Here is a 17,811-nt window from a genome sequence, read left to right on the forward strand (position 1 = left end):
GAAACATTAATGATGACTGAATTGTAGATGCAAATACATTTTGGAAGTTTACCCAGTTCCCTACACTGGCGACACATTTAGTACATGTTTCAATATCTTTGTTATTACAGAAATAACGCGTACGTAAGGACAACACTAACCTTAATAGACTGGCTACATCATTTGTCATGTATGCTAAGGACTTACTCATAACTGGTTATTGTCGTCTGAAGTAGGTGACTGAAAGGAAGTATTTTCAGTGGTGTTCCATACAATGCATATGTAATTTTTAATTTGGTAGATATCAGGAGTAGTGTCCGTATCGAATATAATTGCAAATCTAAAATAAGTGATTATGCATTGAATTCAACCATTGGAAAACAAGCAATATCTATAACATTTAAACGTAAAACCATTAAGAAAAGTGAAAATAAAGGGCCAGAGAAAGGAGAAGATGGGAAACGGAGTTACTGGGACAAAGAGAAAAAATGTTGGGAGAGGAATGGGTGGGGGTATAAATGGGAAGGGCCAAAGGCAATAAGACCCAGAGAAGGCTACGTTCCAGTACAGGGGAATGCTGGGGATGCTCCTCAACCAGGCAGCGGAAGCTTTGTGGATATGACACTGATGGCAATGTTGGAGTGTTCCAGGGTGTGTGTCAGTGGTTTTTGTCTTATTAGCTCATACAAATCTCGGTGTAGTTTTCATCAAGCGCGCATGGCAGTGCCTTCAGAAGTATGTTAGAGCTAAACATTGTCCAGTTGTTCCTATGAGAGTGACTTGCACTGTATCTAAACTCACAGGTAATTCAAACCTTAGCATAACATACTTGGTCTGACCATTTATAGGCAAGGTAGGGGGTAGATGGTCTTAAAGCACAATTGATGAAGAATAAATCCAGGTGCATCCGCAAATTTGTGAAGCCCCAGAAGTGGCATTGAATACAGGAGGAGCCAAGGAATTTTGATTACTATGGATTTATCAGTAAAACATGTTTTCTTAAATATCCCAAATGAATATAAATGTGACTTATGAAGCTGACTGATGAACTTTTATGCAACCTCTGTTATTCTGTGATATTTTTTATTTCTTAACTTGCTCGAGCAGTTTGTTCCTATTGTGTTACTTTTGCCGGTGTATAAAAATGTGTTAGGACAGACATGAACATTTCCAAAGTGTATTTAAAACAACTGCAATTCTGAGCAGTTGTGTTCTGCAGGATAGTGTCTGCTGTGCTTGCATATATAAAATGTATATCCTTGGTTACCTTTCTCGTATTGTGAATTTTGAACTCGACTAAAGCCCCAACTGCTGTACGGAATTAAACCAAATTTGGCAGAAAGGTAGCTTTTTGTCCAGAAAGCGTGCTTTTTGTTTGGTGTAAATCCATTTAGTAGTTTGAGTTATTAAAGGTTAAAAATATAGGTATCTAGGGTTGCGAAGGGTCCATGGATCCTGGACATCTGACCAGTGCCTAAAAAATGGGTAAAACTGGGAGGGGTTGCAAGGGTCTCCCTCCTCAGCCCTATATTGTGTCTCGGGGACCACCACTTCCCTGGGGTTGACCCATGTGCGGCTCACCCCCTCCTAGAGCCATAAATGGCACTAGGGACCACACCACTTTTGCTTGGCTGGAGCTGTGACAGCTCCTGCCAAGCGAGAGGAAACACTCCCCTCCCAGCGTGTGGGAGCTGTAAAACTGCTCCCACTCGCTGAGAGCGGAGTTTTCATCTATTTCCCTGCCCTCTGTAATACGGGCAGGGAACACATAGAAGGATTCTTCCTGTATACAGGGAGCTGCATTTTTTGCATCTCCCTACATGCAGGAGCAATGCCGGTTCCGCAGGAGGCAGGGAGCCGGCAGGGGCCTTAAGGCTTCCCCTGCAGTACCCATCATTGCACACTGGGTGTCCTGGGTGGGGAGAGGCCATCCAGGTACAAGTGGCTTAGCCCTGGGGGATGGGGTCCCTGGGGCCAAATTAAGCCCAGGTAGGGGGCCTTGCTGCCACCCTCTTCCTTTTTAGTAATTATCTGGACCCGGCCCGTGTATTTGGGTCCCCAGAGGCCAATATTTACCCAGGGAGTGTGGCCACACAGCCTTCCTCGTCTAATGAAAATGTATCTGGCCCTGGGGGATGGGCTCCCCAGAGTTAATATCTTACTGGGGAGGGGAGTCGTGCAGCTCCCCTATCCCTAAAAATTAATTGAGCAGGCCCGGGGCCAGGCCCTGCGTCCCACACCGCCACACACTGCCAAAGGCAGTGTGTTGTGCGGGGTTGGGTGCTTTTAGAGGGTGGGCAGCGAGGTCCAAGCTTACAGAGACGATCTAGTTAGGTTAACCTTTTAATCGCACAAACCATAGAAATTCAGCAGTTATAGTTATCTCACGTAACTATAACTTGTGCCCTAAGGTCACTATAACACGCACCCTTGCCTTACACTGCTAATTATCCCGGATATTACATCACTGATTACATCTTTTATAACATCATTGATAACATCAATATAGCCTTTGCAGTAAAATTATTGATGAGATAACTGTGCATGGCCGGGGCACAAGTTATAGTTACCTTAGGGCACAAGTGAGTTACTTGGGATAGCCATAACTAGAACTTATAAATGTCTATGGTTTTGTGTGAGTAAAATACCTTTTTTATTTTTGTTCATGGAAAATATCACCCGCCTGACAGATCATCCTGAAACTTCTCATGCACAACAAGATGCTAGAGGGCACTTTGTTTGGAAGCGTTTGTGAAGATTCGACAAATAGTGCCAAAGATATAGGCAAGTCAAAAAACAATTTTCCTAGGGAAACTGTCCTAATTATAGCTACTTATTGGACTTGAAAACTAGAGGGTAGGAAAGAGGTAGATGGGGCAGCAAGCTAACATTTCAGGGCAGGTGGGAAGGGCAGTAGCAGAACAACAGTCACACAGGGCTGTAATGAGGGTGCAGGGGCATGAACTTGGTCAGTGGATGGCAAGGAGGAAAGAGGGCAAGAGCAGCAAGCCTAAGTGTGGCAGCACAATGCCAGGCCAGGCAGGCCCTGTGTTCAGCCACCCTTACCCCCTCCACATGTGCATTGTGTGGGCCATCTTACTTTATGTTAAACTCTCGAAATTCAGTGGAAAAAAAACAAAGATTACAGAGATGCTACAGATAGGAAATAGAATTCAAAAAACCTTAAAAATAAAAACCGAAGGTTACAGGGATGTTACAGTTGCGTTGAGATTTTACACGCACAAAACCATACGAATTTTTGGTGTTATCGTTAGTTATTTCAAGTAACTATAACTCCAGGACTAAGGTAGCTATAACTTGCGCTTTCGCCATGTACTGCTTATTACCCCAGATATTACATCACCCATGACATCTTCTATGATATCATTGATAATATCACTGTAAGATTGGCAGTACAATTGTTGATAAGTAAATTGTGCATGGCTGGGGTGCAAGTTATAGATAACTTAGTGCATGAGTTATAGTTAATTGAAAGACCTCTTACTATGACAGCTGAATTTCTATGGTTATGTGCATGTAACATCTGAACCGGACTATAATGCCCTTGTAACTTTTGTGTTTTTTAGTGAATATGTATGTACTAAATAAAAACATAGTTTAATGTGGCCTTATAGTTATATATAGTAAGAATATCTAACTGTGCATTAAAAAAAAAAAACTAGAAATTCACTCAGAACAAAGGTTAAAGGGACAATATAGTTGGGTAAAAAGGTCAGTTAAAATAAATAAACAAAAGCACTGAAAGTCTACAGGGATAGTTATCTCAAGTATCTATAACTTCTACCCTAGAGTAACTGACTTGTGCCCCTACCATCCACATATTGCCATCCACTGATTTAATTTCATATTTCGCAGTGATTGTGTTCAATGATGTCATAGAACATGTAATGAGTGATGTAATATATGAGAACATAACCAGTACATGGCAAGGGCGTGAGTCACAGTTACTTTAGGGCACTGTGGCCATGTCGTGGGTGCAACTCCATTTGGGTGGCCAACCCATTGTCGCATACGGTTGGGTGCAGGTCCTCCGAAATTAATATTAAAATGTACAGTCTATAAATTCAGAAAACATGAATATTAAATACGTGATTATATATTTATTTTTCATAAAGCCTTATTTCTTTCTTTTAACATTTTTCAGGCTACAAAGTGCAATTATACAATCAACAACAAGAGGGCCTTGCACTCCAGCTGATGATCATACAGCTCATACTTAAAATGCTTTAGAAAATATAGTAAGCTCTCCTGGATCATGGATTATATGTCCCAGGAGACTTACTGTGTGTGTGTGTGTGTTTTTTTTCATTGTAACTGGGTGGCTGCTGCATTTCCTTGCAACCCTCTACAACATAAAGAAAGAGCTACAACCATTCTCCTTTGCTTTCACCCAGGCGGGAGCAAATATGTGTTTTCTGTGGGGATATGATCCCTGGGATACTGCTTAAATCTGGCCCCAGGGTTTGGGCTCCCCAGGCCTGATCTAAGTCACATGGAGGAGGGGTTGCATGCCCTCCTCCCCTAATTTGGAAAACTACCTGTGGCCCCACTGCTTTGTCTCTTTTTTTTTATTTATTTCAAATTACAACAGGCCTTGGGGATAGGGTCCCTGAGGTTGAAATCAGCTCAAGGATGGGAGCCTACACCCCCATCCTCTCCAAAAAATGTACCAGCCCCTGGGGGTTTCACCACCACTACCCTGCCCTCATATTGTTTTAAAAAAAAAGTTTTTTAGGACTGGGGACTATGTCCCCTAGTTCTGTAATGGCCACTGCAACATTTTTTTTAATAATGGGGCCAGCCACTCTGAGCGCTTGCTCTAAAAAAGACGCACCACCAATCAAAAGACTTAGATTGTTGAATTTCAGCCCAATGGTCTAGATATACAAAGCTTTTAAACCTTTATTTCTAAAAAAAAAACACGAGTGGTTTCATATCTGCAGTCTTCCTGGACCAAGTTCTAGCTTTCTGCCAAATTTTGTGTGATTCAGTTCAGCCATATTTCGGTATCACTGTCCAATTTTCCTATGGAGAAATTAAACAGAATTTAGCATTTTGGGACCACAACCCACCTTCCCTCTGCCATCCCCCCCGTTTGAACGATCACCTCACAACTTTCCAGAAAGGAGCTGAGGTGAATGAACTTTTTTATGGAAATGTTTATGAAGATTAGTCAAAAGGCACCAAAGGTATTAGCAAACAAAAAAAAATCAATTTCCAATGTTAACTTTGGCCTAACTATAACTACAGAGTATCAACCGCCACTCTGTAATTTATTTTAGCTATCATATATTTAAATATTGATTGTTTTATAATAACAAAATAAATATCTAATTATTCATGTAAAACATACATAGTACCTTTTAAAAGTCAAACACGTTTGAAGATTGATTCTTTTGATCATCCACAATTTTGATGATCTAGCCTAATTTATCAGTAAGATAGGTAGGTCAAGGAGAATTCCCCAGTGAGGTTATCTAGCTTATCAGTTTACGTTTGGCTGTAAAATTGACACAATTTGTGAATAAGTTCTTAATCATATTACTGTATCTACTTCTAATAACGGAATATCTTGTTCTATTACTTAGTGTTTTATTCTTTCTTCAGGGTTGTACCCACATATACAGTAATAAGCATCAAAGGCACCCACATGTGCATTTATGTTTTCTCATTTTGAAGACTCATTTCTCTCTTCACAGAGAGCCCAGAACCAAAACACATATCTGGAGTAGTGACACGATACTGCGGTGATTATGGAATGATTGATGACCAGATCTATTTCACTACTGAAGTTGTGTTGAGCAGTCTCTCCTTGTGTGTTGGACAAAAGGTTCATGCTCTTGTCGAGGAAGATCCGAAATCAGGTGGATGGAAGGCAGTTCGGGTAGGTGTTCCAAAGGACATTTAACGGCGAAGCAAAATGTTTTTTTCATACAAATATTGGATAAATAGATCTGTTTACTTGGCATGTCATTTGATTATGTTGTTTCTTATGGATTTCTGGGTTGGCCACAGCACACAGATGCAACAAGATTGTCAGAATGCACAGAGTATGTAGTCCATATGTCTACAATAAAGAATTTGTATCTACACAACATTAGAAGACTGTAATAGAAAAGAAGTTGGAAACAGAGCAAGGGTGAGCACAATTGGGATGTTAATATCACTCTGGCCCAGTACAAGTGAGCTTGCCTGCTTGGTATTCTTCTAGTCATGTAGTGCTGCATCCCCAAACCTCCTTGAAATTTGTAGCGTCTTTTAGCCTTAAACAAACATCTTTTCGTCTAGTTTGAAGAGAGCTGTCTTTCGTGCTGACAGTGTAAAGAGCTCTGTGTTAATGGTTTGAAGAGAGACTTTCCCTGGGGTTCTATCTACTGTTTAGTCTTTCAGGTCTTACAAATGCTGTGCCCAGTGCACTTAAATGAATGTTGCTCAGTTGGAAGATTTCTTCTCTGAATTTAATTGGCGCTGCAGTGAACAAACACTTTTTGAAAATTGCTGCAAGGCTGCTATTGCTGTGGACCACTTAAGGATCACATAAATTGAATATACTAGTTCTGTGTGCTGGTCCGGGTGTACTCTGTAGTTATGGCACATAGCAAATGGGCTTAACTTGAGAAAATATGCAACGCATATAGACATAAACAGTTAAAATGTCAAAGATATAACACAATAAACGTCCCACTCCAATTGATAAAATAGAGAATACTGTAAAATACAAAATGACACCAAAACAAAAAAAATCCAATAAAGGGTACCCAAGACATAAAATATTTGATAGATTTAAGTGAAAGAGCCAAGAAAAAGTAAACCATCAGTGTAAGTCTGTGGTCTAGACTGGGAACATGGTGCTATTTCAGGCCAACCAAGAGGAAGCCTGGGTCAAATACACCAAGTGAATTGTTCCAGGTGAGACTGCAAGTCAAAAACAAAAAAAAAAAATCTAAGTCCCACTTCTGAAAGGTATTTTCTTCAATAAAAACAGGTTTTTTGTTTTTTTGTTTTTTTTAAAGTCCAAATGCTGAATGAGACTTTTTTTTTTAAGAGGAAAAAGACTCCCAGCCGCATTGCCACTGAAACTGTATCTGCTGACGTGGAAGCAAAGGCTGGATACCTGAAGCAGGTTGTTCCCCTGCTGATCTGGAGCTTTGAAGATTTCTTGCAGAATGGAGCTTAGTCATTTTTTCTGAGTTGCAGGTACCTCTGCGCCGGGCTAGTTTGGACGCAGTGGTACTGCCAATCAAGTACTTTTTCTGACACATCCCACTGAAAATCCAAGAGAGGTTTTCAGACTCTTTTGGTGTCAAGACAACCATAGAGGTACACATCTAAGGCCACCAGGACCTCAGGAGAACGTACTTGGAGACTTTGAGGTGCCTGGCAGATGCCAACAGCAAGGTCCTGTCAAGGTCCAGTTGCTACTGGTCAACTGAGCACTTAAAGGAAAAGGCCCTTTGTGACTTGTTGTGCCCCTGTAGCCACAGAGTAGGTTAACCAGCTGACCCATGGAGTCCGCTTCTTTGCCCTGGGTGGGACTAGGTCCAGTCCTGCATATCTGAAACAGCAGTTATATATAATATAATATGACTTGTATCGCACATGAATCACCCACCCCCCCCCAAAAAAAGCTAGACCTTCTAATCCGTGGAATGATGAGCAAAGCTTTGTCACCGGAACGCAGAGATCTAGTTGGACAGTAAGCGGTTAGTTTTGATTTTAGATAGCTGGGGGCCTTTTCCTATTGGTGAGTCAAGCAGCAGATCTTAAAGATAATCTTCTTTAGAATAGGCAGCCTGTGAAGTGTGTGTAAAAGATGTGATGATGGAGCCCCCACTCGAAGATTGCAGATGAGACGCTCCGCAGTGTTCTGCACGACCTGCAGTCCTGATAATAGTGTCTCGTTTGCAGACGCCAGTAGGGCATTCCCGTAATAGAGGTGGTTTACGACAAGAAGCGGGAAAACTCTTCTCAGCAGCTGCATCGAGTGGAAGCAAGTCCCAACTGTGTTTCAGACCTTTTTTTTTTTTTTTTTTTTTTTTGTGAGGGATTGGTCCAAGTAAATTCCCAGGTTCTTAACAACATGTTTGGGGCCAGGAGAAGTGCCTAGTTCAGGAGGCCACCAATCAGCCGCCCATAGCTGTTGGACTTTCCCAAATAGCATGATCTCTGTTTTCCAGCATTCAACTGAAGGAACTTTTCAGTCATCCATGCAGCAATAGCTTTCAGACCTGATGCATAACGCACTTTAGCTTGTAGCAGATCGTTATCAAAGAAGATAATAAGGTGCGTATCGTCAGCGAATGATAGTCCAAAAAGTTTAGCAAGCTTTGCAAGGGGTGCCAAAACAGATCTTGAAAAACGCAGGGCTAAAACAAGAGCCCTGTGGCTTCCCTGTATCAAGCAACAGGGTTGGGATTTTTAAGATCTTAAAATGATGGTTTGTGTTGTAAGATAACCCTCAAACCATTGTAAGGCAGTACCCTGGATTCCGATCTTCTCAGCCTGTGTAGCGTCCTAGAGTGTGACACCATGTTGACGTCTGCCGATAGGTCAAACAAAACAAGCAGAGAAGGAATGGTGTCATCTAGGAAGCATTGTATATGGTCACCAACATCCACTAGGGATGTGTCAGTGCTATGAAAAGATCGAAATCCAGACTGAGATGGATCTAGAAGCTGGTTAGCCTCTAAGTAATCCATAAGTTGGTGTTAATTGTCCTTCCAGTAGCTTCTCCAACAGCGAACGTAGTGAGATAGGTCTGTAATTGGCAAGATTGATGGGTGCCAAATTAGCTTTCTTTTGGATCGGAATGATCTGTGCCACTTTCCAAGTGAGGGGAAGTTTACCACAGCTGACAGATATATGAAAAAGATATCAAATCACCAGGGCAAGTTAATTAGCTAAAAGTGCTGAAATTTAGGGGGACCAAGATCAAGGGGAGATCCAGGTTTAGCTAAAATGAGTACTTTCTGAATCGGATCAGAAGTGAAAGCAACACACTTGTCCAGACTAGCACAGCAAGTAATAGGTAATACATGGGGAACGCCCTTCACATGCACTGAAGTCACTTTGTTGGGAAACCTCTGGTAAATCAAATTGATTTTATCCTCAAATTGATTAGCAAGGAAGTTACACAAAGTGTCGGAGGCCTGAGAGCTTAGAGTACTTGCATGGGGGTTAATAAATGAATTAGGAACTTTGAAAACATCGTTAGAGGAGTTGCGAACCTGACTACGTTGATTAGAAATATAAAGTTTTCAAACTTCTTTGATGTTGCAATGGTACCTATTTAAGGATAATCGGTAAGCCTCCTTGTCCATTAAGTTGTAAGTCAGCCACCATCGCCTCTCCAGCTTTTTACAACTGGATTTTTCAGTTCCTAATTCTGTTGCATACCAGGGTGCATGAGTTCCATATTTTATTGGAAACCAGATTTGAGGGGGGGAATTTTTTATCAAGTGTTGTATTAACTGCTTTGTTAACCCTTGCTCAATATCCAGGACAGAGGACATTACTGGGGGTTCGTATTCCTTTACGAAAGAAAAGCATAGCTCAGCAGTCGGGAGCTTCTGGTTTCTGGCCGGTGCGCGCGTAGCTGGAGACACTAGCGCTACGCATGAATGCCTGTGGCCCTGCCGATGAGCCTTCCTCGCGGTCCTAGCCCCCGGTGTGTTGCAGGGTGGCGCGGGGAGGCCAAGAATTGCACTGAGACGCTGAGGTTCAGCACCCGAGTATTAAGCCCTGGGCAGAGGCTGCTCGGGTTTCACATCAGGGGAGACGTGGGCTTGCCCTCTGCCACTTCTGGGGGGCCCATATCTCCACAGTTCTCTGCACTTGGACGAGTGAGGCGGAAAAGAGAACCCAGCTTTGTGGCAGAACCCCAGCTAGCACGGTAGGAGAGAACTCGTACATGACGCCAGTGAAGTTAAGGGCCCGGGGAGTCAGTAGAGGCCCACCACTGGCATTGAAGCAGCAGCATTTTACCAGGGGGGGTAGTGGGCCCCTCGCGAGGGTTCTATTGGAGCTGCAACAGTACTTGGTCAGGAGGGGCTTTGTAACAACAAAAAAAACAAGGGTAGGGGGGGCTATAAAAACTAAAAAAGGGAGCTCCTTGGTTCACCCGCAGTCAGAAGCCAAAGTGGTGAGCAGGCACAGCAATAAACTGGGCGACCCTTGTAAGGCTCCTAGTGCTCAAGGTCACCTATCAGGAACAGGTAGCCTGGTGTCCCCTATTATGCCTTTTTCTAAAAAGGATCACGTGCAGTTCTGAGATGCAGTCTTTACAAAGTCTTGAGTTATCTTCTCCCTCCCCGGTCTCTCTTGTTCCCCCTTCTGGGAAGATGTTGGGGATAAAGAGATAACACAATTCTCATCTGTAGCACACGGCTCTACAATGATTAAGGTAGTAGAGCCAGGTCCGTCCCCCCAGGATTCCGCCGTGCAGAACCTTCTAATATCACTATCAGAGGAGATTAGGGGTAAATTTGAGATATCTGAAAATAACCAGGCAAAAATGAGAGAATCTTGTGCAGCATTGGAATGTAAACTTAATGTGCTGGCGGAGAGGATGAGTAAGCCGGAGATGGTTGTTTCGGAGCAGGAGGCCCGAGTGCTATCTAACTCCCAAGATATCTCCCAGTTGACACGTAAGGGCGAGATGCTTCAGGAGAAGCTGGAATCTTTGGAGAATGGTCTATGGAGGAATAATCTTAGGTTACTGAACGTCCCCAAAGGGCTGGAAGGGGATAACATTAAGGTTTATGTAATGACGCTGTTTAAGAATTTTTTTCCCTCTATGGGTCATTTAAAGATGGAAGAAGATATCCAGAGAATCCACTGCGATCCCTTTAGGAGAAAGCCCGATTGGAAGACTCCCAGGAAAATTCTTGTTAACTTTGGTACTTATATTATTAAGGAGAAAATCTTATCAGAGGCCCTAAAGGCGGGCATCTTCTCAGTGGGCGATTGGTCGCTTAAGATCTGCTCAAACCTTTGTAAAGTAACGCTTGACAGGCAATGGGAGTTAGAGAAGTATATGCAGGAGCTCAGGTCATTTGGTGCCATGGTTCAAATGAGATTTCCTGCATTTCTGAAGATTATGTGGAACAACACTATGTTCAGTATCAGAGATCCTGCAGATGTTCGGGCTTTACTTGAAAAGATGAAGTCTTCGTGTTGATGGCTTGCTCTTTTGGTTTGCTTTATTGAGAAGTCGGCCAGAAATCAAGCTCATTTGGGTGGTTATATTCACATAATCAGAAGGCATGGGAGGGTTCCCCGTTGGTGGTGGGTGGATGAGGTTTACTGGTTTTGTTGGTTGGTGGGTTGCCTGCACTAGGAATGTGGTATGGAGGGGGGTTGGGGGAATATGCAGTTTTTTTTTTAAAGTCCTCAAGAATGGTATGTGGCTATGTGAGGGATTTTGTGCTATTTTTCACGGCCACGATGTTTCTTTTTTTTTTTTTAATCTGGTCCCCTCTTTGATTAATGGCTAGTCAAAATAAGGTGTTGATGACATTTTTATCTTGGAATGTTAACAGCCTGCGGGTTCCAGAGAGGAGGAGGAGGAGGAGGAGAAGTTTTGAGTTTTTTAAAGGGATAGAAGAGGAGGTGATTATTTTACAGGAAACTCACCTATTAGAACCAGAATGGAAAGAGTATCTTAAACATCTGAATTGGGTGGGTTTCTGTGCATGTACTAATCAATCTTGTGTTGTGAAGGGGTGGCAATTCTCTTTAAGAAGTCGGTCACTATGAAAGTTGCAAATGTCAAAAAGGATTCTAAAGGTAGGTGGTTGAATGTGGAGGCCGCCCTATATGGGGTTTGGTTCACCATTGCTGGGTATTATGGGCCTAATATTGACGACCCGCACCATTCCAAGATCTCTATAGCCATCTTCTGGCTGCTAAGTACCCAATTGTAGTTGGTGGGGACTTTAACATTTTATAAGACCCAATTTTAGATAAATCTACGATAAGACCTACTGTGAATTCACCCAAAACTCGGTCGTGCATAAAACAAGGAAGGCTAGATCTTGGCCTGATAGACATTTGGCATCAGAAGGGTGGGGTAGGACTGCGGTTTATATTTAATAACAAAAAGTATGGCCATTGCTCCAGGATCGCTTTTTTTTAAGTTATTTTTTATTATTATTACAGCAACAGTTGAGGGATATGGTGAGATCAGTACCCCACGCACCGGCACATCTCTCGGACAATTCAGCTGTAAAAATGCAGGTGGTTCTTAATATTTTTCCATCTATTCCTAGGTGGACAATTAATTGTGCTCTTTTCTTGGACGCATTGATAGTAGAGGGCCTGAGGAGGGACACTAGAGAATTATTTTAACTTAATTATCGATCTACTACACTGCAGTCACAGTGGGATGCTTACAAAGCATTTATTAGAGGCAGGTTAGTCACTTTGGCCACTTGGTATTATCGGGAAGACAAGAATCGGCTTAAGCAACTAGAGCTTGCAGGAGGCCACCCTAAGAGTTGAATGCTCAGTTGGAGAGGGCTACAATGGATTTGGGGCTATATCTTGAGAAGAAAATCAGAAGGTCGTGGGAATGCAGCAGGTTTGCTCACTATGAGTATGCGGAAGGTTGTGGGAAGCCTTTAGCTTGGAAGACGAAAACAGATCGCTCCAGGAATTTAGTTTCTTCCATTAGATCAGAGGTTACTGGAGCCTTAGCTACAACTGAAGCTGAGATAGAGGAGGCATTCATAGGTTTTTTTCAGAACCTCTATACTGAAGACCTGCACTTTTCCGAATCGTCTACAAGAGCTTATCTGGATGCCCTTCATCTCCCTCAGTTATCAGAGGAGGATCAGATACAATTGGTCAGGGAAATAGATTGTGAGGAAGTGCAGGTAGCAATTCAGAATTTAAAGAAAGCGAAGGCTCCAGGGCCTGATGGTATGCCTAACAAATTATATTGTAATTTATGTGAGGAGTTAATTCCATTCTTGACAGACTTGTTTAATCTTCTCTGACAGGAAGGGGCTGCTATGCCCAAATCCTGGGATGAGGCGGTTATTAGTCTCCTTCTGAAGCCAGGGAAAGATCCAGTCTCTTGCAGGTCATATAGGCCAATTTCCCTGTTGAATTCGGATTATAAGATTTACACCCATATTTTGTCTAAAAGGCTTCAGGATGTGATCTGTAAATTGATACACGCGGATCAGAAGGGATTTGTTAGAAGTATACAATTGCATGAGCTAACTCATGATTTGCTGGGTTCGGTGGACCTGGCGGTTTCCCAAAAAGTTCCCTTATCAGTCCCTACCTTTGACGCCGCCAAAGCTTTTGATCGCGTTAATTGGCGCTTTTTGCAATGCGTTATGCAGGGTTTTAAGTTGGGTTCTAAATTTATTGGGACTATTCAGTCCATATATAAGGATCAGTTTGCTGGTATCTTGATAAATGACAGGATTTCCCCTAGATTTAGTATTGAGAGAGGGATGCGTCAGGGTTGTCCCCTGTCTCCCCTTCTCTTTGATTTATACATTGAGCCTATTGGCTGTGACAATTAGAGCAGACATAGATATACCCCCTTTTAAGTGTTTGGGTTGGGAAAAAAAGGTAGCTTTGTCTGCGGAATATTTTAAGATTTACACTCATCATTTGACACATGTTTTTCCTAGAATTCTGCAATGCTTAAAAGATTTTGGTGAATTCTCTGGCTATTCTGTTAACCCTGTGAAAACTGAAATATTGTGCTGGAACACCACCTATAATAGCCCTTTAGTTAAGCAGCAGATTAGATACTTGGGGGTTCAAGTCATTCCTGACATGAACGATTTGGCGAGCTTTAATTTTGAAAAGCTTTGTAAGGAGACTCGTGCTTTGCTTAAGACCTGGGCTGGGCTTCCTCGATCTTTTATAGGGAGAGTTAATGTCCTCAAAATGATTATCCTTCCCAAATTTACATTTTTTTCAATGCTATCCCTCTGGAATTTAAGAAGAGCTGGTTTAAAAAGATACAAGCAGACCTAACCTCATTAGTATGGTCCTCCAGAGGGGTCAGGATTGCTTGGCAAAAGTTGTGTAGGCCTAAGGGTAAAGGAGGGATTGCGGCTCCAGATTTTTATAAAGATTATCTGGCTTTTCATTTGAAGAATGTTTGGATTTTACTTTGTGACAGTTCTGAATATACTTCTTTGTGGGGCGCAATGACTCAAGAGTTTCCAGCAGCCGGTAGTTTTTTCTTGTATAAGTTTGGTCATCCCAATTTATTTATTTTAAATTGTTGGAAGCTTCTTAAGGATGCTGCTAGAGTCTGGTGGCTGGCTCAGCAAATATTAGGTATTCATTATTACAGTTTTTGGGCACGATTTGGGAATCTCCTGGTACTCCGGAATTCCTTTTCGATAAACTGGCTCTTCCATTAAAGGGTATAATGAGATGGGGACAAATTATGGAGGATTCCAGGGTGCTATCCTGGTTTAGGCTTGGGGAGCTAACAGATTATAGGCCTTCCAAGTTCAAATATCTGCAGTTATTGAGTTGGGTGGCTTCCCTTCAAGAGGAGGGGGTATTAAGAACTACTGGGAGGAGAGGCTATTAATTGGTTTGGTTCATAAAAAAAATTCTGTTTGGTATCGGGCGTTCCTTGAAGCCTCGGATTCAGAGGTCTCCCTCCCAGAGAAGAAACAGGAGGGGAACAAAATCTGGACCTTTCCTTTTGAAGTTAATTACCTTCCTGGGCCACCCAAACCGATCTCCCTGCCAGGTTAGAAAACACCTCCCCTCTCCTAGGCCATTGTCCCTTCTCTATTCTCACACCTCAATAAGGTCAATAAATTAGACTGTTTCCCGAGAGCTAATGTAAGTTAGCCTCCAGGAACTTCAGACAGGGAAAAGGTAACTTAGTCCGACTTCACTATTTAATTGGGCTTTTATTGAATATTAAAGATAGTGATTGAATTATTTTTCAAGCTGATCCCAAACGTGATTTAGCAGTATTATTATTTTAATCCCTACTCAAGTTTTTTCATAAGACAGCTGGGACCTTTCACAGTGAAGCAGATTTTTGGAGCTTATCACTGTAGGGCCATGGCAGCAATAAATTACTAATGTCCCATTTTTAAATACTATGCAGGCTACAAGGCTCACACAGATGTGACTAATGTTTAAAAATAAGGTTTTACCCTATTAAAATGGTTATGTTTTTACAGGTTGGGCTGCACGTTTAAACTGCAGCAGTCAGACTACATTGGTAGGCCTGAAGCTATGTTTTCCTTGTCACGCTAGTGGGTGGCACAGTAGGTGCTGTAAACCACAGGTGACATTGTAACTTTCTATCCCTTAGGTGTATTTTCTGCACCATTTACTATGGCCTTAATTGTCTGAGAACATACACTGGGACCTGGAGGGCACTGCCCCAGTGTGCAGAGTCTAAAAACTAGCAGAAAAATTCTGAAAAATGTGGGGTAACAAGGCACAAAGCTGCATTTTCTGAAACCACCATAACCTCCTAAAGTGTCAACATAATATGCTTATGATCTGTTGATGCATAGTGGCGGGCATCAGTGCAGACTCATTCTGTGCTGTACATACTCAAGCCGAGGGGAATTATAATGAATGTAATCACTGTTAACTCCATAGTTGTTGCTTTTCTTTCAAAGACGTGTACAAGTCTATGTGCACTTCCATCATAAAGAAGTGCATCAAAAGAGTGATTATTTACAATAGATATTCCCTTCACTCGCTGGTCTTGCCTGGTGGTTACTTACCTCAAATGTTTCTTGTTTTAATAACATACAACTATAAAGCATAAAAATCTCATTCCATCTCTTTCATACATTCAAACTTTACCTGTGTTTTACAGAAGTAAACTTATTTGCCTTGTCAATGTATTTTTCCAAATGATTCCTTTCCCCTTAAGTCAAGTAAAGGTCTGCAGCTCTTGGAATAACAGAGGCCTCTCTTTTTATTAGGTGGAAAAGGCCCACGACAAATGGGAAGAGGATAGCAGCAATCCTGAGATGCCAAATGTTTGGGATCAAAATGTTAAGGTTATGATTGGCAATGTTACTGCCTGCACGAAAATTGGCGGTTATATTAATCAGACAACCAGCTTCTCAATGAGCGACGTATGTGAAGGTAATGTGTGGCTTAAATTTAGCTTTCTTATGGTTTTGAATGTTCATAACTCCAGTGATACTGGTAACTTCTGTAGCTCTGGACCTCAACTAAAAGTTCATCAGCTCCAATACTACATCATTCATGGTTAATTTGTTGCCAGCGTCCTTGTATTATTAAAAACAGCCCTTTACACTAATATGTAGAAATAAAGTTTAGATTTATATAGCCTTTCCTTTGGAACGGTAGTGATCCCTATTACATCTCCCCAGTATGAAAATCGTTAAGATGAAGCAAGTTGCTGTGAAATATATTCATATTGGGATTAGCAGTGGAACAATATTGAAGAGAAAACCTATACAAAAGTAGAAAGCAAGATTTACAAATAGTTTTGATACCTCAAGTATTAAAAATACAAACCTGTAAAGTTAATTGTAGTCTGTCTTTTTCACCCGGTGCTAAATGCTGAAGAGATGGTTTCTTGCCTTGTTGTTTCTGTCTTGTATATGCTCACAATTGGTTCTAATAACAAAAGCTGAAAAAGTACTATTAAAAATAAATAAATAAATATATATATATATATATATATATATATATATATATATATATACACACATTTTGGGCTAAGTAGTACTCTTTAGCTTGCCATTTCATAAGTCTGATTTCTGCATACAGATCTTTATTTGCATTCTGAACACTGGCTCTTTTTTTCGAAATAACGGCAGAAAATGTATATATTGCATAAGTTAAAAGAAGAGTCACAATTTAGCATAAAAATAAGTAATTGTATACAGATTTAGGGATGTACAACTCTTCCCAGATTACACACTAAAAATTTGTACCTGGTTTAAATTGGCGCTTTTAATATGCATGTTGGTTAAGAGCAATACTAACAACTTGACCACTGCAGAATTTTGGACCGGATAAAATACAGTTTATGTAATCCAACCCTTAGTCCGTGTAGGAGTCAGTCGCGGCTGGCACCGGGGCAAAGTGTCGGGTGGGGGATAGGGGTGGGGTAGAACAAAATAAATACAAAAAAAAAAAACTTATCTTGAACCTGCTGCGACACCACTCCTCGGGTCTCCGCTGGCCTGCAGGGTCCCAGGCACAGACTCCCAGCCTGCCCTGCGGCCAATCCTAGTTCTGCTCTCATGCATGAGAGCAGCTTTAGGATTGGCCTAAGCGCCTGGGCTTTGCGCTCCCAGACAGACTAGGAACCTGGGCCTGCTGTCCCCAACCCGGCAACACAGTGCCTGGTTGGAGAGAGGTCAGTGCGCATGTGTGATTGGGTGTTCTGAGAATGCCCCAGTGCCTGTCATCCCCCATGGCCCTGCCCCTTTAAAAATACAACGGTAATAAGCATTGTTTATTATCCTTTTTTTTTTTTTTTTTAACGTTTTTCTGCTGCTGCTGGCGGTGTGGGAGGGGACGCTCCTCCACCATAGCGGAGGAACCGCCGCTTGTAGGAGTGCATGTCCTCAATAAGAATTTCGAGAAGTGGTCAAACTACCGTATGACACAATAGGTATTATGTTAGACATCAATCCAAACCTTGTTTTACTGATTTATAGTGATGGATTTTAAATTGTACATCGATTTGAAACAGGTCTGGTCTTTCTTTGCAGCAGTAGCTTTTTTGCAACATAGCTAACTCCCTCATCCTCTTTATCAGCCTACACTGTCCTCTTTGGAAAATGTTTTAAGCACAGATGCTTAGAC

General features: G+C 41.8%; 1 protein-coding gene across 1 annotated transcript in view; it reads left to right on the forward strand.

Annotated features, from left to right (window-relative positions):
- MOV10L1 (Mov10 like RNA helicase 1) overlaps positions 1-17,811 on the forward strand; it is a 933,047-nt gene that overhangs the window by 49,918 nt on the left and 865,318 nt on the right. The window contains exons 2-3 of the mRNA XM_069227566.1: positions 5,700-5,884; positions 15,945-16,110. Coding sequence (XP_069083667.1) covers positions 5,700-5,884; positions 15,945-16,110 — 351 coding nt within the window. The remainder of the gene's footprint in view (positions 1-5,699; positions 5,885-15,944; positions 16,111-17,811) is intronic.

Source organism: Pleurodeles waltl, chromosome 4_1 (genome assembly GCF_031143425.1).
Source record: "Pleurodeles waltl isolate 20211129_DDA chromosome 4_1, aPleWal1.hap1.20221129, whole genome shotgun sequence".
Lineage (NCBI taxonomy): Eukaryota > Metazoa > Chordata > Amphibia > Caudata > Salamandridae > Pleurodeles > Pleurodeles waltl.